Below are 27,233 nucleotides of genomic sequence, written 5' to 3'. Positions count from 1 at the left end.
AGCATGCAGCGAGGGGGGGCCGTCGCGTAGCTCGTCGGCGTGGCGTGCGGGCCTGCTGCCTATTAAAAGACGAGACGAGACGACCGTGGGACTAGGATGGGCAGCCGCGGGTGCGCTGCCGGCGGCCGCTCGCTAGTGGTGGTGGAGTGGAGGCGCCGGTCGCGCACCAGCACCGGACGGCCACACCACCTCGGTCGAGACGAAGACGATGATACCCCCCCTCCGGCCCGGCCATCATCCCCATAGAGGTAGAGACGATTGTCGCCGTCGCCGCCTCAGATTCTGTGCGTCCGTTGCGTCGCGTCAATGCACCTGCAGCTGCAGCCTCATCTTGGGTTGGGCTCTGCCTGTCGCTGCCATGCAGCGCATCCACTGCTTTCCTTTCTTCCTCGACGAAATCGCTACCTTGGCGTGCTGTACGAGGTCGCGTGCTGCATTCCTCACTCAGTACGACTAGCTGCTAAACTTTAATAATATCACATCGAATGTTCATATTCTAATTAGGAAAATTAAATATGAGCTAATTATAAAACTAATCGTAAAACTGCTGTGCTAATTTGCCTGTGCTAATTTGCGTGACGAATCTATTAACCCTAATTAATCCATCATTAGCAAATGGTTACCGTAACACCACATTGTCAAATCATGAACTAATTAGACTTAATAGATTCGTCTCACGAATTAAACTCCATCTATGCAATTAGTTTTGTAATTAGCCTATATTTAATACTTCTAATTAGCATCCAAACATTCGATGTGACCGGTACTAAATTTTAACAGGGTATTGAAACGGGACCTAACTCTGGCTTGGATCGAACCAAACGACGACCTGTCCTAGCACCTGTGCTCTTTATCGTACCGGCTTCGTTACTGAGCCGTACCTGTATGGTACCACCGTACCACTCACTCGTCACCCAGCCTCTCCCTGCCATACCTGTGCGCCAAACAAGATGTGCAGACTCTCTCTCTCTCTGCCGTTGCCGCTGTATTTAAAGGTTGGCCCTAATACGTCTCGACCATCCAGTGCGAGCCACACTTAGCATCTGCTAAACCGCAGTGCTGTAGGTAAATTTCGTGACCAAATATCCACTCGTGTTCTATTCTTCTCCTATACATGCGCGCAGGCCCTTTTGGGAGGCCATATGATGATAGCAAACAGCATGAGGCATACGTGATCAAAGTTAGAGAAGTTTGACTTAGATAAAATTAGAATAACTTACAATTTGGAGCAGAGCGAGTACCAAGTAGCTAGATTGATGCAGTCTTTCAGCCTAAATCATGTCCATGTGCGCACCTAACACTACTTTCATCGGATCAGCTTGGGTGAAACCGTAAATAAGATACGAAGCTAAAAGAAGGGCACAACGCCATCCGTGCCTTGTGAGTTGTGACTCGTCAAAGCAAGCAAAGCGCTCCCTAGATAAAAACCGCAATGCTGGGCAGGCAAACGACAACAGACACGTGGTCAAAGTTTGAGGAATTTAACTTACGATAAATCTAATGGGCTACGATTTGAAGCGAAGCGAGTGCTAAATAGCTAGACAACTGTTGCCTTATGAGGCTAGCTGGGTCATGTCCATGTGCGCCTCTCCCCCGCAAAATCTAACACCCATCGAGTTCCATTTCGTAAAAGAGAAGGGCATGGCACGATGCATCCGTGCGCTGTGACTCTTCAAAGCTAGCTACGGCCTAAATGGGTGGGTGGGCAAATCGCACCACCCTAGATGCAAGGTTGCTTGTAGGTCAATCAAGGAGCTGCTACTGAAATCTCATATGCATGCATGTGGTTACAACTTAAGAACGGTCCTGGGCTCAATTATAGATCGACCCTTTGTTTCGGTTCACAAAAGCTAAGTACTCCATCCGTAGCAATTTTTGTGTTGGTTCTAATAAGTCATCCACTTTTATATCTTTGTTTGACAAACAATATCTCTAATGATAATTTATTCAAACAGAAAAAAGCTACAGGTTGTGCCAATGCATTATTAGCTGTGAATACGTATTCATTTGACTAGCTAGTAAGAATGGTAATCCATACACTGCCATGTCTGGCTGCACGGAAGCATAACACCCGGGCGGCTCTAGCTGCTATGTATACAGGAGAGTTTTTGAAGCTAGCCGTGCGCCGGCGTTCTTGCCGCGAACGCGACTTTTTGGTGCGTCGTTCACAGCTGCTACGGAGTAGTGGTTACCATCAAAGTCGCGGCAAAAAGTCAGATGAGAAAGCGTCAAGAAACCAATACAAAATTTATTCACGTGGAATATACAGTGCTCTAGGAGAAGGACGTACGCTTAGTCCTATCCAATTTCTAGTCTGCTGCGCTGTCCGGCGTCCGTCGATCGGCATCAATGTGGAAGCGGTGCTTGTCCTGTTGTTAATTACCCACAGTAGCTCATCCGTATCTTCATCTCCGTATACTTCCTCCGTTCTAAATTGTAGATTATTTATAGATATTATTTATTATGCATATAGATATACACTCTATCTGATATATAGCTATAAAAGAAAACACAAACACAAATGAGTAAAAAACACACAAATGACTGAATGAGCTGGCTGATGGAACAAGAGCGAGAGCTATAGGCAGAGGCATGCGTGTGTGAGTTGCTGCACCTGCGCACCGACGGATGTACGGAGGATCGGTTGGGAGTGGGTGCCAAAGGTTGCGACTTGCGCGTGTACCACTTCGTTCGCAACACGTGGGCACGGAGATTTTTAACTTATCGGTGAAGACACACGACCACGGACTGGTGGCCGGTGCCGGAGCAAAGCTGTGGGCAGAATAGCCAGGCCAGGTGGAGGCGCCGGTGAAAGGACGGGCCCGATTTTCTCCCACATCACGTTTGCACTAGCTTGCACCAACGGCAACGGGTAGCAAGTAGATCGAGGATCAAGAGGAAGCATCAGCGACCGGTTTGGAGTAGTGTTGCATGAAAGACTAGGGGTGTTTGATACTAGATGCTAAACTTTAGCAGTGTCATATTGGATATTCGGATGCTATTTAGAAGAATTAAACATAAGTTAATTATAAAATTAATTGTAGAACCCTGGGCTAATTCGCGAGACGAATCTATTAAGCCTAATTAGATTCGTCTCGCGAATTAGACTCCATCTGTGCAATTAATTTTATAATCAGCCTATGTTTAATATTTCTAATTAATATCCAAACATCTGATGTGACAGGTGCTAGACTTTAGCGGGTAGTATAAAAAACGCGTTGTCATCATTCTACCTTCTTCAGACTCACCAGCAAATTGAGCCTCCAAAAGTTGCTGGAAATCGTTAGAATGTTTTGGTACAAGCCATTTCATTATTCAAAAGTTTGTTTCGGTACAAAGAGAAACCCTGCACTGCTGGCCTGCTACGCATAGGTACCTTCGTGGCTGCCTTGCCCTCGCGTGCATATATAATCGGTCTAAATTCTTGGCTAACACAACACCACGCACAACCGCCACATGTTAGCTAGGGAGAGTACACAGACACGGTTGCCTTTTTTTTTTTCATTTGTTAAGCCTCCCTAGCTAGGAATCTTGTTTCCTAGTGGAATTGAACTCTTTTCTAATCCAGTTCCTACATGCGCTGCTGCACTGTATCATACTTTGAATATTGAGCAGCTTAACTTTAGCTTCCCCTTGCATTGGTCTTCTCTTAATGTGCGCCGATTTTTTTTTCCTGTCATTTCGCGCGCGACTGAGGTGTCTGATTTTGACCATACCGGAGTAATGAATGACGACTTGAATTTTTGAAGCCAAACTTGTCCTTATTGCAAGCTGGCGGACGGGTCCAAAGCATCGCGTCGTTGGAACCCAAGATCTTGGATTTTTCTTCCAGGAAAGACAAGGTATCAAGCTACCACCTGAACTGTTGATCGATGCCGCGATGGTTTTTTTTTCTCAAATAGTTTTTTCTTCAAAATGTTTAATAAGACAAAGAAAAAAAAATATGAGTCTCTGATCTCTTGTGGGTAGGTTCTAGAAAAGGTGCCACGCGTTTGTGATGAGCAAGACCATTACTTATTCAGCTATTCGTCGATTTATCACTACAATAAAGATATTGGCAACTCATGATAGAGTACAGCAACACATTACTTTTTTACATGACTTTACTCTTGACATTTGACACTACATTGAAGGGCACCCTCTAGTAGTCCAGGGATTTATCATTTTACCACCAATAAACAGCGTATTGTTCATAATTAACATAGAAATGGAAATGCATGTCAATATATTACTAATGTTTTCCTTTACACTAATCCTACCACTATAGGTACCTCCATTTCTCTCCATAAAAGAAATACGATTCACTATGGTCACCAATACATATTACCTTAAAAATACTATTTCAATGCACACAAATTGCAATTCTTAACAATTTGTAGTTTTCTACTAATTGTTCATCCAAAAGAAAACATTAACCATATGACATATATACTTTTACTACATACATTTATATTGAAAATGGTCATTTTAAACCGATTGGACAGGGGACTGCAATACCGGCTCATCAGCGTGTAATAAGCTCATCAATATGATTGACCGTTGTACATGTTAGTATTAATGAAGCAACTAACAATTCTACTATATACTAGAAATAAGAAAGCCGCATGACGTTATGACCTTGCAAGACGCTCCTCCACACGGATCTCCCTCACAAACTTACGCACTCCCTGCGGCGTGACACCATCGCCGGCACTAGCGCCGGCCTCGTTGGAGGAGGAGTTCGTGGCATCACGGTCGTCGCAGAAGATGTGAACTAGTTTGCGGACCAGCTATTACGCCAGGCGCGCTAGCATGGATATTTTCAGCCGCCAGCTCCTGCTTGACCTTCCGCTGCCTCACCGCCGCCGCAATCGCTGCTACCTTGTGGGTTGCTTCCACCAGACTGATCGTTGACATGTGAGAGATATAGGGGAGTTGTTGAGATAAGGAAGGAGAGAAGGTATATATCTCTTCCGCAAATTTTAGGATCCGTGATTTAATTTTTGGATTTGGCAAACAACCCAATCATTAAGGATATCTCTTCATTAATAAATTGCCATTTGTTCCGAGATATCTCTCTCCTCGCAAAATCTTCCCTCTGTTGGTTTTTTTGCACGTTTTCAAATCCAAATTTGGGAAGAAAAATGTATAAATCATAAATTTAGTCAATACAAGGCCCACATGTAAGAGTTGTGTTGCATAAAAAAATATAAGTCCGTTCAGTTTGAAGATTCAGAAAATAATTACAATCCTTTACATTTTAGCATTAATGAAGCAACTAACCATCCTATTATATTATATACTAGAAATAATAGCTGCAGGATGACTGCTGGTAGGTTCAAACTAGGCAAGTGAAAAATACCCGACGCTTAGTTTATTTGTTCGTCAGCGCACAAACCACCCCTATCCACATCAAATTAACTCATTTACTCACCTCACCCTGCCACTTAAGCAAAGTAGTGTAGCTGGACTTACACGTGGATCCTACATTAAGAGTTGGATCCTAAACTTAAACCTCCCATTTAATATGTGGATCTCACATAGACTATAACTAAACTCGTGGGTTAAACCATACGAACCAAAAAAACACATCTCAACCCACCCTAAAAGCCTAACTCATCTTTTTTGGTAAACCCAACACACCCAACCCATCAGATACTACACTCATTTGGGCCATCCAATCACGACTCACCCTTGTAAAACCCATTCCAACCAGCCTCATTAGCGGGGCCAGTTGCAACCAACGAACCAGAAGATCCAAGCCTAATAAGTTTGCACCCGTCGGCGGCCGCTCGGCACCACTTGCACGCTCCCATCTCTCGCCATTATTCTCTCTCGGTGAAGAACAAACAAGCCAGCAAGAACGCTTCGCGAGGAAGAAATACACGTCACCTACTGCTAGTGCTAGCAACAAGAGGAGGCATGGCAAGGGAGTGAGGTCAGGTCAGGCGAAGCGAACAAGACGGATAGAGAGAGCGGCCGCATCCGTAGATATGGATGGATGGATGGATGGATGGATGGGGGTAGCATTAGCAATAGCGAGCAAGTAGAGCGGTAGGAGCCAGCAGGCGTGCACGCGAGCAGCCGTGGGCTGTGGCGTTGTCGCGGCGCGCGCTTTTGGCCACCCGGGGGGGCGTCGGCACCCGCGTGTCCGCAAACCGATTCTTTGGACGCATAGAAACAGGCCAAGCCGTCGCCACCGCCCACCGCCACCTGACCTGGGTTGGTTTGGTTGGCTGCGGGCTGCCTGGTCTCCGGACGCGACCGCTCGCTTGTTCCTTGTGGACGCAAACGGATGGATGCCGGGAATTAAACAAACGGATAGGAACAAGCGCAAGCAAGCAAAGGCCCGAGCCAGATGCCGACGGTTATCGTCTGGCTTGGACTTTGATGCTGCCAACGCCGTGCCGTGCGTGGTTTGGTTCCGGGCGCAGCGCGGCGACAAGCGGAAGCGGAGGTGACGGTGGGGGAGTGGGCGCGCCGTGGCGTGGGGGCTCGGTTTGTTTGGACGCGTCCCGCTCCCTGCGCCAACTGCCAAGCCAAGCTTTGTCTGGCTTCGGTTGGGAGGAACCGGGTGGATGGCGGGGCGACGGGGGCGTGCATCAGCTGCGTCTATCCGTGGCGCTACGGGACGCCCGCGTCCGCTTGGCGCCACTCGCCCAAGCGGTATGGCGTGCCATTTTCTTCCCCCTCTTTTCTAGCGACACCCGCCTGTCCACTTCTGCTCCTGCCATTTCTACTCCAGTACTCTTGTCTCTGGCTCCTAGTGTCCGTTCCTGGTTATACCAACTACCATTAGATTGTCATTTTGTATTGCTAATGATCTATCAAGTACTTATTGGGGATATATGAAAGTCTCCCTCGGATTAAGAAATTCTTGACGCCCGCCCGCCCCGCGAGAGGGATGAGAGAACGGAACCTGATTCTGGTGCAGGCCGCATCAGGCGATGATGTTGGCATCCGTTGCCACTTGCCAGCCGGGTCCTAGCGATTGCGCGAGATCTCCCAGCACAGCAACCATCCTTTCCGGAACAAGTTCCCTGAGAACAAAGACCAACGGCAGGCACCGCGCCGTGAGATCCACGCATGAATGAATCAAAAGTTACCCAAATCACACTGTTACCTGATCATAGCAGGAGAGCCTCAGCCAAAGCTGACCAAACAAGCATCAAACACCGACCAGACACGGCGCCGACCATGAATTGTTCCCGGCACATGGATGAACCTGTTACTCTGTAGGCAGCTATGCGTGGTCCGTAGCTGCAATCTTTATGCTCCCTGTCGACTTCCATTCAAACAAAGCCGAGGCAACACCAGACATCGCATGATCCAAGCAACTGAGTAAGAGATATTTATGAGATACTAAATCACCTCATCCCGTGATAATCCCATATCTTACAATCTAGAGACCACAGCCAAGTACTCTAAACAGGACGTGAAACTAAGCTAAGACTTTTCTTAGTACCGACTGACTACATTACATACTCTGAAACTCAGTGTTCGATGGCACCATTTGCTTCAGAACATGAAAGCCATGCAGCAGGTAAATAGCTAAGGGAGCTAGTGAGCTATACACAAAAGATGGAAAACAGATCACCAAGACGGTGATACAAAAGCCAGTTACGCCAGTCTGAAACTATTTCTGAATATTTCGTCCACCGCCACAGAAAAGCTCGAAGATGCTTCGGCTTGCTCCTGCATCCACCACCTCGCTCTTGTTTTTCAACATCGCCTCTTGGGTAGGGGTATCACCGTCCTACAACATTGTAAATGTAATTTTGAGTTAATAGAAATGTGTTAGTATTTTTGCGATACACAGTACTGGAACACAAAGAATATGGACTATAGTACAGAGATTTGTTCCGAGTAACTGTTCTGACTGTGAATGAAAACAAAAGCAAAGAAAGAAGGGAGAGGGCGTACAAGTATGTAGTATGCCTGTGCCAGTAAGAAGGGAGTTGGATAGTGCTCTATAACAGCTAGTGCAGCTTCTTCTGTTACTTGTGGCACCTGCATTGCATGCATATTCGATTATGATAGTTTTTTGCATTCAACTATGGCATTAAATGAACCAGCCGAATAAAGTTCATGAAGGGGGCAAATATTACTCAGTTACCTGCATAAGTTGAAGGGCAAATATTTGGCTCACTGTTGTCTTCTTAAGATCACAGCACTTCCTCTCAAATTCATCATAGGTTGGGCAAACAGGAGAAGTTTTAGCATGAATTGAGAAGTTTGCATCATAGTATTCCATTATCGAACGTGTAAGATGGCCATATCTCCTCTGAGTATCAGCATACCCACTGGTTCTCTGAACATCAAATCCGTCAAGAATCTCAGTAGTGAAACAGCTGAAAATAAATAGTAGTGATCAATTAAAAAGATATAAATCTGGCACAGCACTTTGGTAGTTAACAAGTATAGACATCACATATTAGTGAGAAAAAATAACAGTAAAATTTCAACAAAGGGATAGATGTGCTAGTGTTCAGCACAACATTGTGACTTGAGCAGTATACATACGCTGTTTTAATCCTCTTTGTTGCATTTGGACTGTTTGGATCACCTTCGACAAGATATATCATCTTCCTTAACCCGCATCTCTACAAAGATGCAACATATGAAAGTATCACATCATGTCGTGGCTAAAATAAACAAGATATGTTAAAGGAACTTGGTAAGCACTCCAGGTCCATTAACATGAATGACAAACACAATTTGTCTGTGAAAAGAATCACAGTATACAGACTCATGCTGAAATCACCATAAACTATATCATATTATTGCCTAGGATGAATATACTTTATGCTTTTAAATGCAAGAGAACTAAGAATAAAAAGTAACCTCCTTAAAGGTTAGAATAGGGCCACATGGGACTCGCCAATGGCATTCGACAGGTGCAAAGATGCAAACGCCTTGAAATGGAGCACTCCTCGTTTAATTCAACACTTCTTTAGGTTCACAAATGCATATAGTTGCTGAATGACTGCCACATTTGCCTCCAAAATCATGACAGTAAACACATACATGATTCAAACATACAATATAATTGCAGCATATGTAATTCAATAATTCATTGATGAACAGAACAACGCCTTTTAATCCCAAGCAACTTGGGTAGGCTAGAGATGAAACCCAACATGAGCCACCAACAAAAAGGAAAAACTTAACAGTCCAAGCTGAAGGTACAAATAAGGAAGATGGGAGTGAAGGTTCAAGGCTTTGTAACAACTGAAGCAGATGAAAGTTCGGAAGGTACCTTCAGCCTTAATTTCTGATCTCTGTATCTGTTGTCTTCAATTGAGCCATCAAAATCCGAAATCTCTTTCCTTTCAACAATGAAATCAAGAACATACTCCGTGCGATCCTTCCTATGACGAGCAATCCAAATACCATCTCCCACAGGTAACTTTCTAACCTGGATGACAAGGTTGAAACTGAGAAATCAACGACACTTTCTCTAGCACATTACACAAACAGATCAGTCAAGCATTACACGTCAACCTTTTTTTTATGTTGGAAAAGCAAAAAATTACAACATTCATAACAAAATTAAAATCCAATGAGTTGCAAAATTGTCTAGGATGCGATATTAGACACTGATGCCACCTGCCACATTGACACAAGGAACAAGCACTGTAGGCTGAAAGCATCGGAGCAATTGGGACAGACAAAAACTGAACCAAGTCATCTTATTATTTCTACAATTTTTTCCTTTATTTTATGCCATTTGCCTTTTCTCATTTTAATCAAATTCTATTTATTTTTCAGAGTTTTTGTTAATTGTCAAAGATCATTGAAACTGATGAAACTAGGATTCCAATGGCATGTTTTTGAAACAAACTATGTAGTAGAGAAATAAATGTGAGGGAAGGACAACGTAGTGGCACACAGTTTAATGTCATATAAGAGATATCCTTAATTAGTAGAACTATATCCCTATTTTCATGTCTATGGCAGAGATAAAGTAGGATATGATGATGAAGATTGTGCATAACTCTGATTCCTACTAACCTCGACAGGTACGTGGATCTGTGATCGAATGATATCAGCAATTTTTGAACGAGACCTGCACAAAAAGGTGACAAACATGAGAACCAAATTCCATGCATAGCAAATACATCGAATAAAACTCCAATAACAAGACGTTCAAAAGTTATTGCAGTCATAATAGTATTGTCATATCCACCTATGGATAAAGATTATCGAAAAAGGGAATAAAAAATTACCCTTTTTTTACCTAATAATCTGTGAACCCATGGGATTCAAGTCACATATTAGAGTTGTGAAAAATAGTAGGTAAATCACACCGGCCATACCAACCTTGCCGTGATGATTTGAATAGATTTTGAAATATGTGCTGCAAATGGTCTCTTTTCTTTTAGTATTATGCATTGGTTGAGATATCCCAACTAAATACCAAAGATAACTACAAATCTACAATAGTAGGTACAAAATTTCTTTGCGAGTGGGATATGATGATACAAACCCGAATTTTTCACGATTATCCAATATGAACACAACTTCATAAGCTTCAAGAAATTTTTCATTGGATTGACGAGGTGGCATAGCTAGTATAGGGTCGTCTGTGAATGCAGTACCCTTGTCTAGCATATTGAATTCAGCACCCTGCTTGTAGAAGATAAACAATATCACAATAAGAAATATTAAGTAGGGGGAAAAACTATGATGAGAGTTTTTGCATCAAAAGTCAAGCATACCAATACCATTGTACTAGAAGATTGCAGGTCGAATATTTGTTGGGATGGGAGAGGAGAAATAGAAGCTGAGTAATCTGGCCATCCACAATCAGTAGTTGGTCCATTGCCTGAAAAGAAATGTAGGAATCAACTGAGAACTATCTAAAGCAAGCATAATGATATCAAGAAAACAGAACTTGCAGGTTTTCAATTTTGGTGGATCACCCCTTTCAGTAATTCTTGAGAACCCACAACTAGCAGCAGAATGAACTGTAATGCAGCAGAACAAAAATGCAAACATTGTTCTATGAGAACTTATGCAATATTAACAGAAAATTGACAAACACCTTTAAGAAGACTGTCTTTTCTACAAGGTTCTTCTGAATTTTTTCTATAAGATTCTTCTGAATCTGAATCTGAATCTGAATCACAGCAAATGCTTCCTTCAGCACAGTAATTCTGCAAATGATAAGAGAAACCATGAGTTAGAAATGTATCACAGCATCTAGCACAATGGAAGAAAATATGCCAAAGTAGGGTTTCCCCTACTTTATCAGTTCCAAAAAAGAAAGGATGCCAGTAAATTGAAGAAATACCTGCTCAAATTATGCATTATTTTTAATATTATATTTAAATTACAAGTGTGAGTAAATCTCCAATAATAGTATCATAGGGATGTATTGCAACTAACAGAAGCTCCTTATAAATTGGAAAACTTTTGATCAAGGTACAACTAGCAGGCTATACCGCCGATTTAGCAGAGCTATGGCGTTTTATAGGCAGTGGCACTACGATACAGCATATAATGCTGATATTGCTGCTAAGATCGATATTGCGGGAATTAGCGCCGCTAAAATGCGTAGCGACCTGTAGCGATTAGCGACGCTATGGTCGGGTGGGCAGCTGCAGGCCAAAATTCAATTGCGAGCCAATTTACAGCAACTGTTAGGCCCAATTCCAGCCCAAAGCATTGAATAGAAATGCTGGCTCTATCCTGACACCCTAGCCCTAGACATTCCCCTCATCCCCGACCAAAAATTCGTCGGCGGCGGCAGCTACTTCGCCTGAGAGAGAGCGGTGTCTGGCAGGTGCTTCGCCGTGGTTTGAGCCTGACCCCAGCAGCTACTTCAACTCAGCATCTCAGCAGGACGACCCTCTCAGTCCCTCCCTAAGTGCTTATGCAATATGCTGCTGCATTATATTTTCCTGTATCCCTGTTACTTTGTTATGCATGTGCGTGACTGTGTCTATGTGAGACATTGAAACTGTGTTTATGTCATATATGTGATATGTGTGTGGACTGTGAAACTGTGGATTTGATCATTTGAACTGTGCACTGTGAAATTGTCAACTGTTATGGTCTTGTAGGCATGTACTCTTATCTGGTTGAACAAGTGGTGCTGTGAAAATGGTCACATACAGATGTCATGGCCATATTCTGCCTGTTTTTTTTTTGGCAACCAGCTAAATGGTATAGTGCTACTATAGCACCCATAGTGTTTTTGCAGGGCCTCCACTAAAGTTTCATAGCCCGTGTTTTTGTAACTTGCTTTTGATTGAATATAGGAATAGCTCTTTGGCCAAAAGAATTTAAACAATTGAAGTTAATTTTACTTGTCATGTTATTGTTGAACCTACAAATATTCTGGTGGACCATGTAAGTATGCAGAGTAAATTGACTACATAAAAGGCTATGCGCTTTGAAATAATGCATAACATAAAGCCTGGCTCTGCTATTGAAGTTTGAAAACTGAAAATCACTTTTATTTGTGTCAGGCCAGGAGCCAAGACTGAATAGTATAAAATATAAAATTAGGAAACCTCATAAAGATAACAACTCAATAAGACTATCAAACCACACCATTGTGTCTTTCATCATACCTAAACATCGAGAAGATTCTGCGAAATGGTTCGTATGGCTACCTTAAAATTGTTAGCATGGAAAAAAAAACAGTGTTAGAAAAGGGTAGGCCTTACAGTAGTTTGAATTTGACTTGCAGCAGATGCACTGTGAGAACTGTTTATCAGTAAAGGTCCTGCAGAATCATCTAATCCAGACCGTGAAAGGCAATCACGAGCAGTGCTTTCCCCTTCTTTAGTTAACAAGTACCTACAAAATTCACCAAGCCAACACCAAGCTATGCTTAACATCTCAGAAGAATGTTGATGCTTGATGGTAAAAAATAAAACTAGAACAGAAGATACATGACATACAGATTGAATAAACTACAAGAGACAATTTTCCTGTTGTTGCCCAGGATGAAACACAGAAGGAAACGATCAGTGCACCAGAGGGAGATAACTAAAAGACCAAGATAGGTGAGAATGGGATCCATTTTGTGACTTAATTGGTAGGTCTCAAAATCATCACAAAATGATGCTGGGCGTGCACAAGACTGTTAGACACATGTTGCACAACCATATTGTGGGCTCTACAGGTTGCAAAGGGCTATCAAATAGGTTAGTCGACCTCTGCTATCTCTATCTCGATAGAGTCGATGCTATAATGGAGTAATTAACCTTAACAGACATCTTCCCGTAACATTTTCAGGAGATTAGAGAATATTAGGCAGCCTAGCTAATGTACATGATAAAATCAAACAGCAAACAGCCAATATATCTGCTAGCATACAACATCACTTTACTGTGTTAACATATCAAGTTTCCTCACAACAAATAAGAAAAAAAACGCAAGTGCATTGATGTGATAATTTCTAGCCCTTGCCCATTGGGAGCAATCTGGTGGCTTCTTAAACATTGCTTTTAACAGTGTGAACATTCTTCGGATGAAAAAGCTTGATAGCACCAATATCCATCAATCCTTTTAGAAACCTCTTATTAAAGAAAATGTTACTATTTATAGTTGGCGTTGATGCCATAGTGCAATACAATGCAGCACCTAATTGCAGAGACCATACACCTATGTTACATACTCACAAGTCACAACAAGTTCTGGGGCCTGTTTTTCTACTACAGCGTCTCTTAAATATGAGGGTCGATGTGTGATCTTCTGTATAGGCAAGTACTTGTTTTGCCAAAGAAAAAAAATGTGGAATAGGTGCATAGAGCACACAACATTGCTCCACCATTGGCCACGATTAACCGTTTGTAACAACATTCGCAAAATCCAACAAGTCTTCATCAAAGAAAAAAAAGGGTCATATGTTAACACAGGCATGGAATTTTGAGACTATTGTCTTACTCTGCTGGGCTACGCCTCTTGATGACAAGTCCTTTAGAGAGCAATGTCTTCATGCAGCTCCAGCCAGTGTACCAGTCCTTCCCAAAACTCTGTTTTGCTTTACTTTTATTTGGACTGCTCAAAATAGGATGCAGTTACTTAATAATGCACCAAAAATAGTAGGTGCTATCTATAACAGCATGAATTTACTGCAAAACAGTACCCAATCGCGTCTTGCGACAGACCACTGGCTTCGGCAGCATCGATGAGCTCTTGTTTCATCATAAATTCTTTCCCTCCCATCTTTTCCCTGTACGGAAAATCAATTGTTATATTCTCTTGATATTTTCCTGAAAGTGGACTTTATGAGCATAGGGCCAGCTACCCACCCTATGACGTGGCACACTCTCAGCCATCGGATCGGCACCGGAGGGCTGAGATTGAGCCACATCACTTGAGAGAGTGGGTGGGCAGTTGCCCCTATGTTCACAAAGTATTTAACCTTCCTTGAAAACTATGACTATTTGGTCTATGAAAAATATACTTTTCTTTCATGGGAAAAAAGGAGGTCAAATATTGAAATATATCCCAGAGTAATCATACCTATGGAGTGTGATCAGTATTGCGTAAGCAGCAGTGTTCTTCCTTGGCAAATAACATTTTGGTCCTCTTGTTTTCTTTCCTGCAAGAATAAACTACACTTTTGAAACTTCACAGAAGAATATGAATGGGTAGCCTAAGAGGAGGATTTAAAATCAACCATATAAACAATTACACCCTTTCCTGCAACTTTACCTTTTACGGAAGATAAGTCCTGACTGGAGTTTGCAAAGAACCCTTCCATAAGCCTTATGATCCATTGCCCCACACCCCTGAATAATGTAGAACACAACATAGATTAATACATTAAGATGCAATGCTATATCGAAAAATGCCATATGATACAGCAAAAGTTCAAATTATAGTCCTAATGTAGCATAAGTGAGAGATCAAGCATTTCAGACCTATATCATTATATATAACATTAACTTGCAAAAACTTCAACCTTCAGAAAATGGTGACCTACAAATCGACTATGTTTACAAGGGGAAATCAAATCACATTGTACGATACACATTGCGGCCTAACAAAGATTACAGTGTCATTGAACATTCCAAACGCAATTTGTACATTACAGCCCAAGATGTGAAGATAACCAGTGGGGTCCTGAGATGTTGGAAACAAGCAGAACTGGGATGAGCCCCTAGTTCCGATTAGCAAAATGAGCACCCCTGCCTACCAAAACTACAAACCGATTCATGCGACTTACAGAATTCAACTGTTAGGACCAGGGATGAGACCCTGATTTGGTTAGCTAAATGTATGCACCAGCATGGCAAAATTACAAAGTAAATCACAAGTCTCGCAGCATCCACTATTAGGCACCAGAAACAACAACATACAATACAACAGAGTTCTCTATCCAATGTCAGTTCGAAATGAAACATCCTCACCAACACAAGGCATCCGCTCAGCACGAAACAAAATCAGTCAAATCCTTGCCTTAATGCAGCATTTCACCCCATCAATTGGAGGGCAGGGAGAGGGGGACACAAGCAGAGAAAGGACTTACTTGATCTTCGAGAAGTCCCTGAGGGTTCGAATGGGGTCCTTGGCGGCGCATAGGCTTCGATTGGCCCTGGCGATCGCGAGGTAGTTGTTCTCCGAGAGTCCGTCCGGTTCCTGCATCATCGCCCGCCACTTCTCCAGAAAGTAGCGGGACAATGCCTCGTTCTCCGGGTGCTCCACCTTGAGTAGCTTCGGCATCGGCAGCGCCGGCTTCGGCTGCTTCGGCGCCGGCGGCCGCATCAGCGAGGGATTGGGGCTTGCGGTGGAGGGGAAGGGGGTCGCCGGGTTGCGGGGATTTTGGAGGGTGAGGCTAGGGTTTGGGGTTTCGAAGTGGGGAGGAGGAAGAGCCCGCCATTGCGGGTGGGGTTTGAGGGATTTTTGAGTTTTGCTGTCGGGTGCTTTGAAATTCGAAGTTATGAGTTCCCGTCCCCCCGGGTAACATTTTGCCGGAATTGCCCTCGAGTGCTCGGATCGTCGCAACGCTGGGCTGGTCTGGCCTGCCCTGTTCCAGCCGAGCAGGCCTAGTTGCGCTCACGGTGTGCTTCAAGCCCAATATTGTTAAACAAGGCGAGTTCGGCTCCAGGCGTTCGTTTTTTTTTTTTTACTTCTTCGGTTCTTCCACGCTCAGAATAAAAAGAGACATCCCAGGAGCTAGCTGAGTCGCTGAGAGAAAGAGGTTCAGAGAGCACAAACATTTTTTTTTGTCAGGAAAGAAAATTAACATTACGCCTTCATGGATGTTGGGTTTTCAATCATATGTCTGCTGCCACCTAGTGGTATGATTACATCTTGTACAACCTGAAGCCACAGCACAGAGATATAATACTCTGAATCAGAGGCGAAACTACAAACTCGGAAAGGCTCAGTGTTCGGTCGAACCATTTGGCGTCTGAACATGAACGCCGCCTTGCGATCAAATATCAGATAAACAAGGGAGCTAGTGAGCTACGCGTACAAAACATGACCCGTGATCACCAAGATGGTGACATACAAAAGCCAGTTAAGTTGGTCAGTCGGAAACTAGGCCTGGAGATTACATCCATCACCCCAGACAAGCTTGAAGATGTTTCTGCTAGCTCCTGCGTTTATCACCTTGCTCTTGTTCTTCAGCATCTCCTCTTGGGCACGGGTATCACCTTCCTTCAAAATCATAAAGGAAAATTTTAGTCCACAGGCATGCCAATGCATAATATGATAAGAGTAGTAGAACACCAATCAACAGTTATGGAGTGTCCTGCAGATATTTGTTCAGCCGATGAAACAAGTGTGGTAGCTTGTAAATTAAAACGCAAGTTAGAAGGGAGAGAGGACTGACAAGCATAGAGTACGCCCTTGCGAGTGAGAAAAGAGTTGGATAAAACTCTACAACAGCCAGCGCAACTTTCTCTGTTACTTGTGGCACCTGCATTGCATGTATATTCAGTGAGGATGACCTTGCATTCAACTATGGCATCAAATGAAGCAGTTGGCTAACTTTTGTTAAGGGACAAGTAACCTGCATAAGTTGCAGAGCAAATATTTGGCTCACTGTTTTCTTCTGAAGGTCACGGCACTTTCCCTCAAACTCATCATAGGTTGGGCAAATACGAGCACTCTTAGCAAGACTGAAATTTGTGCTGTAGTAGTCAACTATTGATTGTGTTAGATAGCCATATGTTCTCTGGGTATCGGTATACCCACTGGTCCGCAGAACATCAAATCCTTCAAAAATCTCAGTGGTGAAGCAGCTGAAATAAATAACGTGATGCAGTTAAAAGGCCAAACATCTGATGTCTTAAATACTACACGAGTACACCACATATTTGCAAGGGAAATAACAGTAAGAGTGTAAGATGTAGAACAAAAGGGAAAAGGTGCTACTGTTCAGGCATAAAAGTTATCAATCAGGTGAAATGAGCAGTGTTCATACGCTGTTTTAATGCTTGCCACAGATCCGTTCGAAGTGTTTGGATCACCTTCAACAAGATATATGAGCTTCCTTAGCCCACAATTCTACAAAGGCACAACAGATAAAAGCATCTCATCATGTTGCTGCTAAAATAAAGAAATTCTGCTAGGGAAACAAGTAAACCCTGAGAGTCCTTTAGTTGCTGGTAAACACACACATGATTTAACATAAATTTAATTGCTGCATATGATTGGTCCATGAACCAAATGAGGCCATAGAAAGTAAAAACTCTCATGGAATATTTAACAGTTCAAACTGTGCAAAGAAGGGGTAAATGAACATTCAAGGTTTATAATAACAAGTCATTGCAAGTTCAGACAGTACCTGCAGCCGTGATTTCTGATCTTTGTATCTGTTGTCTCTAATTGAACTAGCTAGGTCTGCAACATTTTTCCTTTCAACAATGAAATCCAGAACATACTCTGTAAGAAGTTTCCTATGACGAGCAATCCAAATGCCATCACCTACAGGCAAACGTTTAACCTGCATGAAGGTTCAAACTTCAAACAGAAGAATCAACAACCCTTTCTGTGGAACATAACACAAACAGATTAATATAAGCATCACACCCTTCTTTTATATGTTCAAAAGAACAACCCACTTGTAATATCACCAACAGGCTTTGCGTTGTGGATATTTATAAGAAAAGTATGATAAAAACAAGTTGCAAGGTTGTCAACAACATAACAAAGTGTAGGCTGACATATAATTCATTCACCCATTTTAAGAATTTAAGAAAGGGTGTAAGCAGGACATAAATAAGATTTAAATGAAGTCTGTTTATAACTAACCTCTACCGATATATTAAACTGTGAAGAAATGTTATCAGCAACTTTTTTTGAAGCAACTTTTCTTGAACGAGACCTACACAAAAAGGTAACAATCATGAGAACAAATTTTGATGTGTCTCAACTCTCAACATATACATAATTCTTGTATGAGTAGGATATGATCATACAAACCCAAAATTCTCTCGATCATCCAGTATCAAAACAACTTCATAAGCTTCAAGAAACTCTTCATTGGATTGCCGAGGTGGCATGGCTAGTATAGAATGGTCCACTAATACGGGGTCCTTGTCTAGCATATTGAATTCAGGAGAACCCTGATGGAGAAAAATAATAATCAGTATATTTCAATTGGAAAAAATGGGTGTGGTAGAGCTGCACATGGGGAGGGAGGGGTCAAGAGTCAATCATACCGTTTTACCAGATGATTGCAACTCAAATGTTCCTAGGAATGGAGGAAGAGACTGAGCATTCTGACAGTTCAAGTTAGCAGGAGCCTCGTTGCCTGCAAAAGAAGTACTGAAATTGTAAATGAAAAGAACAATAGCGTACAACACTTTTATTTTGGGTATTATACATCTAGATAGCTAGCATAATGCTACCAGGAGAACCAGAAGCAGCAGTCTTCTTCTTTGGCACACAACGCTTTGGTCCTCTTGGTTTCTTCCCTGTAAGAATAAACAACCCCTTTTCAGATTTCAAATACAATGAGAATGGATGCTTGGAAGAGGAAAAAAAAAGATTTTCAAAGGGCATGCAGTCAACCATGAAAAAGATTTACCATTCTCTCCTGCTACATTACATTTTGTAGGAGATAAATCCTGGCTGGACTCCGCAAAGAATCCTTTCATGCAACGTATGAGCCATGGCCCCACACCCCTAAAAACAATGATAGAAAATCCATAAATTAATACTTCCAAAATTACTTATTCTAAAATATAAATTAATACTTTAAGATGCAACACTGTATAAGAAATGCCTTGCAACCAGAAAAACAAATTTATAGTTATATCATATATGCAGCCTAAGGACGGAGTCAAGCATTTCAGACCAACATTCATGGATAACATTAGCTTGCAAAAATTTCATGCTTACCAAAAAAAATAGAAGTGTTCAAATGGTATATGTTACAGTGGGAAAGGGATAGGGTCAGGGACGGTAAAAAATAATCAAAAGAATGTAAAGTTTCTCAACAATTTTGCTGCAGTTTGAAGCAGAGGCAACATTTTGACTAGAACCGCTCCATACATTTATGAAATAGCAAAAGGCTCTGCCGCTCTGGTGACTTATGTCTCTATATTGAACATAGAAAACGAAAACAAAAAACCATGAAGTACATATTAATTTAAACTACAAAGTAGTGTTGTAGAAATCATCAGGTTGCAAGCAAATTCCAAGTTGGACTGCAACCCAAAGCAGTACATTAGACATATCCAGCTACATATATAAAAAAAGATTTAGAAAGTTCAGAACTGTAGTACCATATAGCACCTAGATTATCTCTTTCGCCAGAAAGAGGGGTTATCAACTATAGGTCCCTAAAATCATAGTGCACATTGCAGCTTGCAGCCTAAGGTTACGGAACTACTAAACATATGCAAAGCAAAATTCTGATATTACAGAGTAACCACAGGTATCCTGACAAAAAAAAAATTCCAAAGAAAGCAGGAGCTCTGCCATTCAATTAAGGAGTAAGCAAACAGGTCTTACAATAAAACAAAATCTGACATGCCGAAGGCAACCAGCGTGCCTGCATCCAAATCTACGACCAACTCTTTGGCCTTATACAGTTCCCCACATTCAGAAAGTGCCGAAGAGAAGCCTATGACCACCTGTTTCCATCTAATTACAACTCGAAATGAAACATTTTCGCCAACACAAATCCTCCGCGCGAAACAAAATCAATCAAACCCCAGCCTCACGGCAACATGCACCCCAACAACGCGCAAAAAAAGAAAGGATTGGAGAGGTAAGAGGACAGCATTTAGCGTACTTGATCTTGGAGAACTCCTTGAGCGTCCGGATTGGCTCCGTGGAAGCGCAGACGTTGCGGTAGGCTTTGCCGAACGTGCGGTCCAGGTGCTCCTTGAAACCGGCCGGCTGCTCCCTCATCGCCAGCCGCTTCTCGTGGAGGGCGCGGGCGACCTCCTCGTTCTCCGGCAGGCGCACCTTGTGCTGCATCGGCGCAGGCGGCGCCATCCGCGGGAGTCCGGGGCTCCGGATGGAGAGGGAAGCTGGATCGGAGGCTAGGGTTTGGGATGGAGGAGGGATGGGGAACAAGCTCGCCGATGAAGTGGTTCGACCGTTTGAGCGATTTGAATTTCGCGATCGGGGGTTCTTGAGTGCTTGCTTTTGTGTCGAGGGATTTGCAGATTTGCCGAAGAAATTGCAAGATTCGCAGCGAGTCCTCGGCCGGAGTGGATGGATTTACTGCAAGTCTGGACTGGGCTGTCCTACTACAAGCCCAATGAAAAGCAAAAGCCTTATTGGGCTCCAGTTTTTACATATGGAGTGTGCACGCGCGCGCACTTCTTACATATTCCTACGTTGCATTATTTTGTTTTTGTTTTTTTTACAAACAACACGTGTTGATTTATTATTTATTGACGTGGCATAGTCCGTAGCAAATTACAATGGTGTGTTAATTAGGGAAGGTAATCGGGTAGACCGGCGACTTGTCCGGGTTGAACAAGCCGAAGTGCCTCTCGATCTCCTCCCCCGGCTTCTGGTTCTCGTTGAACATGGCGAACACGTACGTCTCCAGCACCCCGGGCCTCTTGGGCGTGCCCCGCCGGACGTGGTCGATCACGCCCTGGTTGTGCGCCCGCGCGTTCTCCACGCTCGCCGCGAACCCGCCGGCCGACGGCCACCCGCTCTCCGACACGACGACCCCGACGCCCGGCGCGCCGGCCTTCTCCAGCGCGGCGTAGATGGCGTCCACCATGGCGTCGAACAGGTTCGTGTAGACCAGCCCGTTGCCGTCGTCCCTCACCGTCGTGCCCGGCCGGAACGTCGCGAAGTTGATGTTGATGTCGCGCGGGTTGTCCTTGTAGGCGAAGTAGGGGTAGACGTTGGCGAGCAGCGGCGCGCCGGTGCCGGCGAGGAACTGCACGATGGGCGACATCACGGAGGGGTCCCTGAATACGCCTCTGGACGGCGGGAAGGTGTCGGTGAACACGTCCATCTTCACCGCCGTGGACACCTTGATGCCGTCGAGGCCAGCCGACACGAGCGCGCCGCGCACGTTCCGCATGGCCGGGAGGAGGATCCCCGCGGCGTCGCCGGGGGGCACCTCGTTGCCGACGGCGATGTACCGGATGATGACGTCCCGGCTGTAGGGCTGCACGTGGGCCTGCACCCAGGCGGCGGCCTCGGAGGCGCTGCCGGCGAGACGGCGGACGTCGCCGATGCCGCCCACGTCGAGGATGAGGGCGATGCCGCTGCCCCGGAGCGCGTCGAGGGCGCCGTGGTCCGGGCCGTAGATGCGCATGGCCTTGATGTTGTTGGACTTGTAGAGCTCCACCACGTCGGCGCGCGACGGCAGGTTGCTGCCGAGCATGCCGTAGCAGACACCGTGCACACCTCCCATTTCGTTTGTGCTTGCTCGGATATCCTTTTGCACGCTTCTGAACAGGAGAGTAGCAACCTTATATAATGTACAATAGCCGCCAGAGATGTTTGTATATACGTTCATGTAGTACAAGCACAATGTATAGTCTGCTAAATTTGACGAGATCAAAGGTCAGAGATGACACGTGATCGATTGCCAGGTCAAGCAATAGGCACGAACTGAACATGGTAGATACTGACTCTGACTGGAGGCTTGCTTGGATGGATGGAAGCAGCAACAAGCAAGTGTGTGCGCGTTGAAGCAGCTGACGTGCGTTGCTAACCCGCGTCAAATTCTGATCGTGGCCGTCATTGATGGATAGGAGGGCTCATTTCACGAATATATAAACATGGCAATGTGCTCTCCAACTTGGCCTCATGTTGTGCCGATCACGATCAGCTCATCCACCAATCCAATAATGGATCGATCACATGATCATGTTGCTGGCTTGTTTAGTTCTCCATTCCAAGTGATTTGGCACTTGGAAGTTGCGTATGTCGTTATCTTGTTTGTGTCCTTTCAAATTACACCTCGTCTGTCATATACGATTATATTGGCCGTCGGCGCATTTCGTGTGGATTCAGAAAGAGCACATCACATTTTTTTTTTCATTTGCTTGTTTACACTTCAGAGGATTCAGCAATGGATATACGTGAACTAACCGAAGAAATAGCATTGCCAGAGAACTTGATGCCACCCTGGCTGAACATCTCGATGTTTGGGTTAACTTTGCCTTATCTTCACGAGCAAAGAATCTAGCTCTTGACTTACTCCCGGCCAAGTTTGGGCTTCGTCGTTATCGGTACAGGTTTCCCTTGGAGTTGTTTGATGGCAAAAGCATATCCCGTCTACAACATTTGCAGCTTAGCTTTGTGTCCTTTGAATCACCTTCCCACTTCTGTGGTTTTCCCAACCTAAAGAAGTTTGATCTGCATGTGCTGCGTGTCACTCGTAAGGATCTTCAAGATATGTTATCAAACTGCTTTAATCTTGAATGGTTGAGTATGGTTAGATGCCATTTAGATGATGCTGAACTGAAGGTGGCTCGTTCGTCGCCCCACTCGCTATACTTGCACATCGCCATTGTGATATAAGCAAGATAGAATTTAGTGCCATGAATCTGCAGACTTTTGTATACAGGGGGCACTGGATTCCTTTTCACATTGGTCATGCTTTGGCACTGAAAGATGCAAGGCTCTATTTTACTGACAAGATAACTCTTGAGTTTGCTCTGACCGTGCTTCCCAAATTGCTTCCAAGTGTGCAGAATCCCGTCTTGCATTCGTCCTTGCCACTTAAGGTTTGTTTCGACAACTTGTATCTTTGAGTTGGTTTCTCATATTTTCCTGTTTTGATTACCCTTAACTAGTCCATCAACCCGTGCTCCCGCACGGACTAATATTTTTTAGAAGCTATTGTATTTAAAATTATTTAGAAATTAAACTCCTAGCTAATAATCAAAATTGTTTACCTACTACTCTCTTATTTTTCAATACTTCAACATAATACTTATATAGATATGTATCTATCTTTGTCCAGTTGTGATTGATTGTTAATTAATAATTACTCAATGCACTTTTTCATCCATATTCATATTTTTTCCATTTTATATCACACCTCCAATCCTCCATACATTATGTTTAGCATACAAATCAATATTTTTCATCGATTCCTCACGTACATGTATAAATGGTCTAAATGGTGGCACTCGTTATGTGTATATACTTTAACTTAGTATTTTTATATTAACAATGACATAAATACGTAATTTAAAATCATATATTAATTTACTTTTTAACATGTCTGTATGATGCACATAAAGATAATTAGATTAAGATTTAGGTGTTTACTTTAGGTTATTTTTAATAACGACATACGTGGATAACATAGATAAAATTTTAGAATGATATTTTAAGTTATGCTTTATAATGATGTGTATTAGTAAATTGGATGAAGGTTATGGGGTTACTTTAGATTATTTTTTATAATAGCTGAGCTCGGTAATTGAAATATAGGTTTAGAGCTCATTTTTGAATATTTTTCGCAATAATAGTGGTGGGTAACTTTTTAGAAAATATAATAGATCAATGGCTATGATTATTAGAGTTTACAGGATTGGTGTTTGACGTTTTTAATTTTTATGAGAATTTGTCTCTTTTTTCTGGCTTGTCTCGTGGAAACTAATGCGAAGTCTCCAATGGAAAAAAATGAGACTACATTGCTAAAAAACTATTACCATAAGCTTGCTCTCATTGGTTAAATATTCGAACACACAATGCTTATGTAGATATATACTTAATATCTTCATCCAATTGTGATAGATTTTAGTTAGCAATTACTCTATAATATTTTCATCCACATTTATAATCTTTAACTTTTCACTTTGCATCGTAGATATGCGCTTGAATTTGTTTAATGAACCTTAAGTTTGAGATACAATTTTAGCATAGAAATCTATATTCTCGTCACTTTATATCCTTATAAATGGTGACACACATCATATGTATAGACTTTAATTATTATATCGTATACCAATAGTGCAAGATATAGACGATTTAGAATCATATATTGCCGTATATTTTTAATTAAGGTTATTTGATTCAAACGTAGAGTTACCTCATGTTATTTTTAATAATGCCATGTGTGGGTAATATAGATGCAAATTTAAGGGGTTTAAATTTTTTAAGTAATAGTGGTAGGCAATTCAGTTGCAAATTAGGGGGTTATTTTAAATATTATTTATAATGGCATAAGTGGGTAATTTTGATGAAGATTAGGGGGTTACTTTAGTTTATTTTATATAATGGTAGAGGTGGGTAATTTATATATAGATTTAGGGGGTTATTTTAGGCTATTTTCATAATGGCATAGGTGGGTAATTTTTTAGAAAACATAATAGATCCAATGGCTATGATGATTTGAATCTATCGATTGATGGTCGGATGTTTTGCTTTTTTGTGAGAATTTCTAGGTTTTCTCTCTTTTTCTAAAGTGTCCACATAGGAATCCTAGGTGGCTTCACCTGGAGGCTTCAAAAGAAGCCTCCAATTAGTAATAGTAAGATTGTGTTTTCTGTCCTTCAGACACCGTGGCTACAAAGAAACAGTTCTAAGTTTCATCAGCTGAAGTATCTACAACTTAGGTTTTTTGTGCTGATTCAAGATCTCAGTAACCTTCTGTCCTTGGCCTTGTTCTTGAGTGCTGCTCCTTTCATCGAAAAATTAGAGATGCATGTGAGTATTCTCATGGGTTACTTCCTTGCCCGTTAGTTAGTTGTTGTATTTCATGTTATTAGTGACATTTGTAAATCATCAATGCATTGCCATCATCATGGTTTGTTTTCGTTTAACGAATGTGCCCGTTAAGCTATTTAAGAATTGAACTGTGCATGTTGACAACTTTGGTTATTTTTTTTAATGAACGGGCATGAGAGTGTGCCTATTTCATTGATAGAGTAGGAGATACAAGAGCCAAAAAAGCATAAAAAAACGGACGGCGAAACAGTGCGGAAAAAGAAAACAAAAGGAGTACTCTCGCACTAGAAGTAACGTTAGGTCTTTAGCTCCTGCCACCAGCTAAGTTGACGCCTCTTCTTTGATTTTCTCCATAAGCGTCGTCGTTGAGCTCTCTCATCTGTTGAAAACACGCGCATCTCGTTCCTTCCATATCTCGTCTGTTGACAACTTTGGTTATTAGCACCTACTATTGTGCATTGTAGCGTTTTAGAGTTGGTGATCCTTGGATTATAACTGTTGTTGACCTATCTTGTTCTTGGCTCCCAAAATGTTGCAGTTTTCAGTCGTCTGTGCCTTGCCACATTGCTCAGAGCTTATCAGGAATCTTCCAAGGTGTGCACATTACTATCTAAAGAACCTGAGCATCACAGGATTTGCAGGATGCACAAGTCAAGTTGAATTGTTGGTGCACATTGTAGAAAATGCTCCAAACCTAGAGGCTTTGACTATTGATCGAGTTACTTACCTTGGTAATGATGAAGAATATGAAAGGCAATCAAGATCCAAGGCTCCGGACATTGCCAGGAGACACCTTGAGGGAAGAACATCACAAAATACAGAGGTGTAGAAGATGACTGGTGTAGAAGACACCGTCACTTGGAGATGGAACCTCTCAGGTACCTATTCAACGAAATCAGCTTACAAGGTTTTCTTCAAAACCGCCATCACTTTTGCTGCAGCAACACCTATCTCGAAGGCTTGGGCACCTCTCAAAAGTTAAATTTTTATCGATTGTGGACGGCAGAAAGGAGGCAAAGACGTGGGCTGCAAGACCAAGCTGCTTGCGCTCTATGTGATCAAGAGCTGGAGACTGCTGATCACCTGTTCTCCAATTGCTCTTACTCGCTGCAAGTATGGCAAGAGATCAGTGGGTTACTGAACATTTAGAACTGCGTCCTAGCACAACGAGTCTCCCTGCTTGATTGGTGGATGCAGAAAAGAAGAGGCATCAACGCTCTCAAATGCAAGAGCCTGGATTCAGCTTTTATGCTAATCTCATGGAAACTATGGAACGAGCGAAATGATTGAGTGTTCAACCGATCGCGGACCAAGAGCGTTGCACGGCCGGTCAATGAAATTTCAGAAGAGGGGCAGCTTTGGTGTGCCTTAGGTGCACAGTACCTCGCCGCTATTGGTTGGCCGGCGTCAGTACGGGTGCTGGGCCTGGCGTAGCTGCCTCCATCAGTCGCTAATCAACCTTTTTGGTTGTTAATGTTTTGATGTAATCTCTTTGTTTGTAACATACCATGTGCATCGGTCTGGTTGGCCCGTGTTATATATTTAACTCTTCTTCTTAATACAAAGATAAGTAGCTCTCCTGCAAATTCACGAAAAAAATATAGAGGTGATGTAAGACATGTGCATGTGCCTGGTTGGCCCGTGTTATATATTTAACTTTTCTTCTTAATACATAGATAAACAGCTCTCCTGCGTATTCACGGAAAATATATAGAGGTTTGTATGATGTAAGACAATTTGCTGGAAAAGGAAGCTCGACTGTTGGCATGATGGCTTTCCTGTAGCTTGTTTTGTAATTTATTTGCGAATAACAATGTAGTTGTATGGTAAATTAAGTTTGATAAGCCATAGAATTCAGTACATTTTGATTGTGGTGTTCCCTGCAACTCTAATGTATTACAGTTTTCTTTCTTTTTCTTTGCCAACATTTCCCTTTCTTTTGGGTAGCAAAGATGTTTGGTATGGAAATAGCATCTCCAATTATTATTTTTTTTGCTGGTCTCATCGTGCTTGTGCTCATTTGAATGTGGTACTGTCCCGTGGTGCTAATCCGCTCCGATCCGGCCGTCAGCTCAAGCACAATGCCAGCAGTGGAAGAAACGAACCGGCGAGAGCCCGGAGCTGTCATCTCCTTCCTGTCAGTAGAGTTCGACGAAGCGTTCACG

The 27,233-nt window shown here is 42.7% G+C and overlaps 3 protein-coding genes across 5 annotated transcripts; all 3 read right to left on the bottom strand.

The window, feature by feature from the left end:
• Nucleotides 1-7,307: 7,307 nt before the first annotated feature.
• Nucleotides 7,308-15,862, bottom strand: LOC117855112 (crossover junction endonuclease MUS81). Of its 3 annotated transcripts, none has more exons than XM_034737390.2 (15): nucleotides 15,473-15,862; nucleotides 14,656-14,732; nucleotides 14,464-14,542; nucleotides 14,084-14,170; nucleotides 13,882-13,995; nucleotides 12,657-12,789; nucleotides 11,027-11,138; nucleotides 10,701-10,807; nucleotides 10,469-10,608; nucleotides 9,994-10,048; nucleotides 9,239-9,397; nucleotides 8,503-8,582; nucleotides 8,096-8,330; nucleotides 7,903-7,989; nucleotides 7,308-7,735 (listed from the first exon to the last, which is right to left on the bottom strand). In XM_034737390.2, exons 1-15 carry the CDS (start codon nucleotides 15,706-15,708, stop codon nucleotides 7,616-7,618), a joined length of 1,821 nt encoding a protein of 606 aa, XP_034593281.1. In that variant the 5' UTR covers nucleotides 15,709-15,862; the 3' UTR covers nucleotides 7,308-7,615. The 3 variants fall into 3 exon arrangements, with proteins under 3 accessions (XP_034593281.1, XP_034593282.1, XP_072150166.1); XM_034737391.2 differs by having other exon boundaries at nucleotides 10,707-10,807; XM_072294065.1 differs by lacking the exons at nucleotides 7,308-7,735; nucleotides 7,903-7,989 and having other exon boundaries at nucleotides 8,100-8,290.
• Nucleotides 15,863-16,181: 319 nt separating this feature from the next.
• On the bottom strand, nucleotides 16,182-20,600 carry LOC117857761 (crossover junction endonuclease MUS81). Its single transcript, XM_034740614.2, has 11 exons — nucleotides 20,198-20,600; nucleotides 18,986-19,083; nucleotides 18,807-18,872; nucleotides 18,618-18,709; nucleotides 18,379-18,521; nucleotides 18,208-18,280; nucleotides 17,741-17,899; nucleotides 17,378-17,460; nucleotides 16,964-17,195; nucleotides 16,784-16,870; nucleotides 16,182-16,608 (listed from the first exon to the last, which is right to left on the bottom strand). The coding sequence occupies exons 1-11, from the start codon at nucleotides 20,401-20,403 to the stop codon at nucleotides 16,489-16,491; spliced, it is 1,359 nt and encodes a 452-aa protein (XP_034596505.1). The 5' UTR covers nucleotides 20,404-20,600; the 3' UTR covers nucleotides 16,182-16,488.
• Nucleotides 20,601-20,790: 190 nt separating this feature from the next.
• On the bottom strand, nucleotides 20,791-21,884 carry LOC117857769 (glucan endo-1,3-beta-glucosidase GV). The gene has a single exon (XM_034740626.2). The coding sequence runs from the start codon at nucleotides 21,791-21,793 to the stop codon at nucleotides 20,846-20,848; it is 948 nt and encodes a 315-aa protein (XP_034596517.1). The 5' UTR covers nucleotides 21,794-21,884; the 3' UTR covers nucleotides 20,791-20,845.
• Nucleotides 21,885-27,233: the final 5,349 nt, after the last annotated feature.

This window comes from Setaria viridis, chromosome 5 (assembly GCF_005286985.2).
Source record: "Setaria viridis chromosome 5, Setaria_viridis_v4.0, whole genome shotgun sequence".
Classification (NCBI taxonomy): domain Eukaryota; kingdom Viridiplantae; phylum Streptophyta; class Magnoliopsida; order Poales; family Poaceae; genus Setaria; species Setaria viridis.
This window is presented reverse-complemented; position numbering and strand designations above follow the sequence as displayed.

Excerpts from the sequence above, each read along its gene's own strand:
- LOC117855112 (XM_034737390.2), bottom strand. The coding sequence starts at position 15,708 with ATGCGGCCGCCGGCGCCGAAGCAGCCGAAGCCGGCGCTGCCGATGCCG. Across the intron at positions 10,609-10,700 it reads CTTCTAGTACAATGGTATTG|GGTGCTGAATTCAATATGCT; the intron begins GTATGCTTGACT and ends TTCTACAAGCAG. Across the intron at positions 9,398-9,993 it reads AGATCCACGTACCTGTCGAG|GTTAGAAAGTTACCTGTGGG; the intron begins GTTAGTAGGAAT and ends CTTGTCATCCAG.
- LOC117857761 (XM_034740614.2), bottom strand. The coding sequence starts at position 20,403 with ATGGCGCCGCCTGCGCCGATGCAGCACAAGGTGCGCCTGCCGGAGAAC. Across the intron at positions 18,873-18,985 it reads TAATGTAGCAGGAGAGAATG|GGAAGAAACCAAGAGGACCA; the intron begins GTAAATCTTTTT and ends TTATTCTTACAG. Across the intron at positions 17,461-17,740 it reads ATCAGAAATCACGGCTGCAG|AATTGTGGGCTAAGGAAGCT; the intron begins GTACTGTCTGAA and ends GTGCCTTTGTAG.
- LOC117857769 (XM_034740626.2), bottom strand. The coding sequence starts at position 21,793 with ATGGGAGGTGTGCACGGTGTCTGCTACGGCATGCTCGGCAGCAACCTG.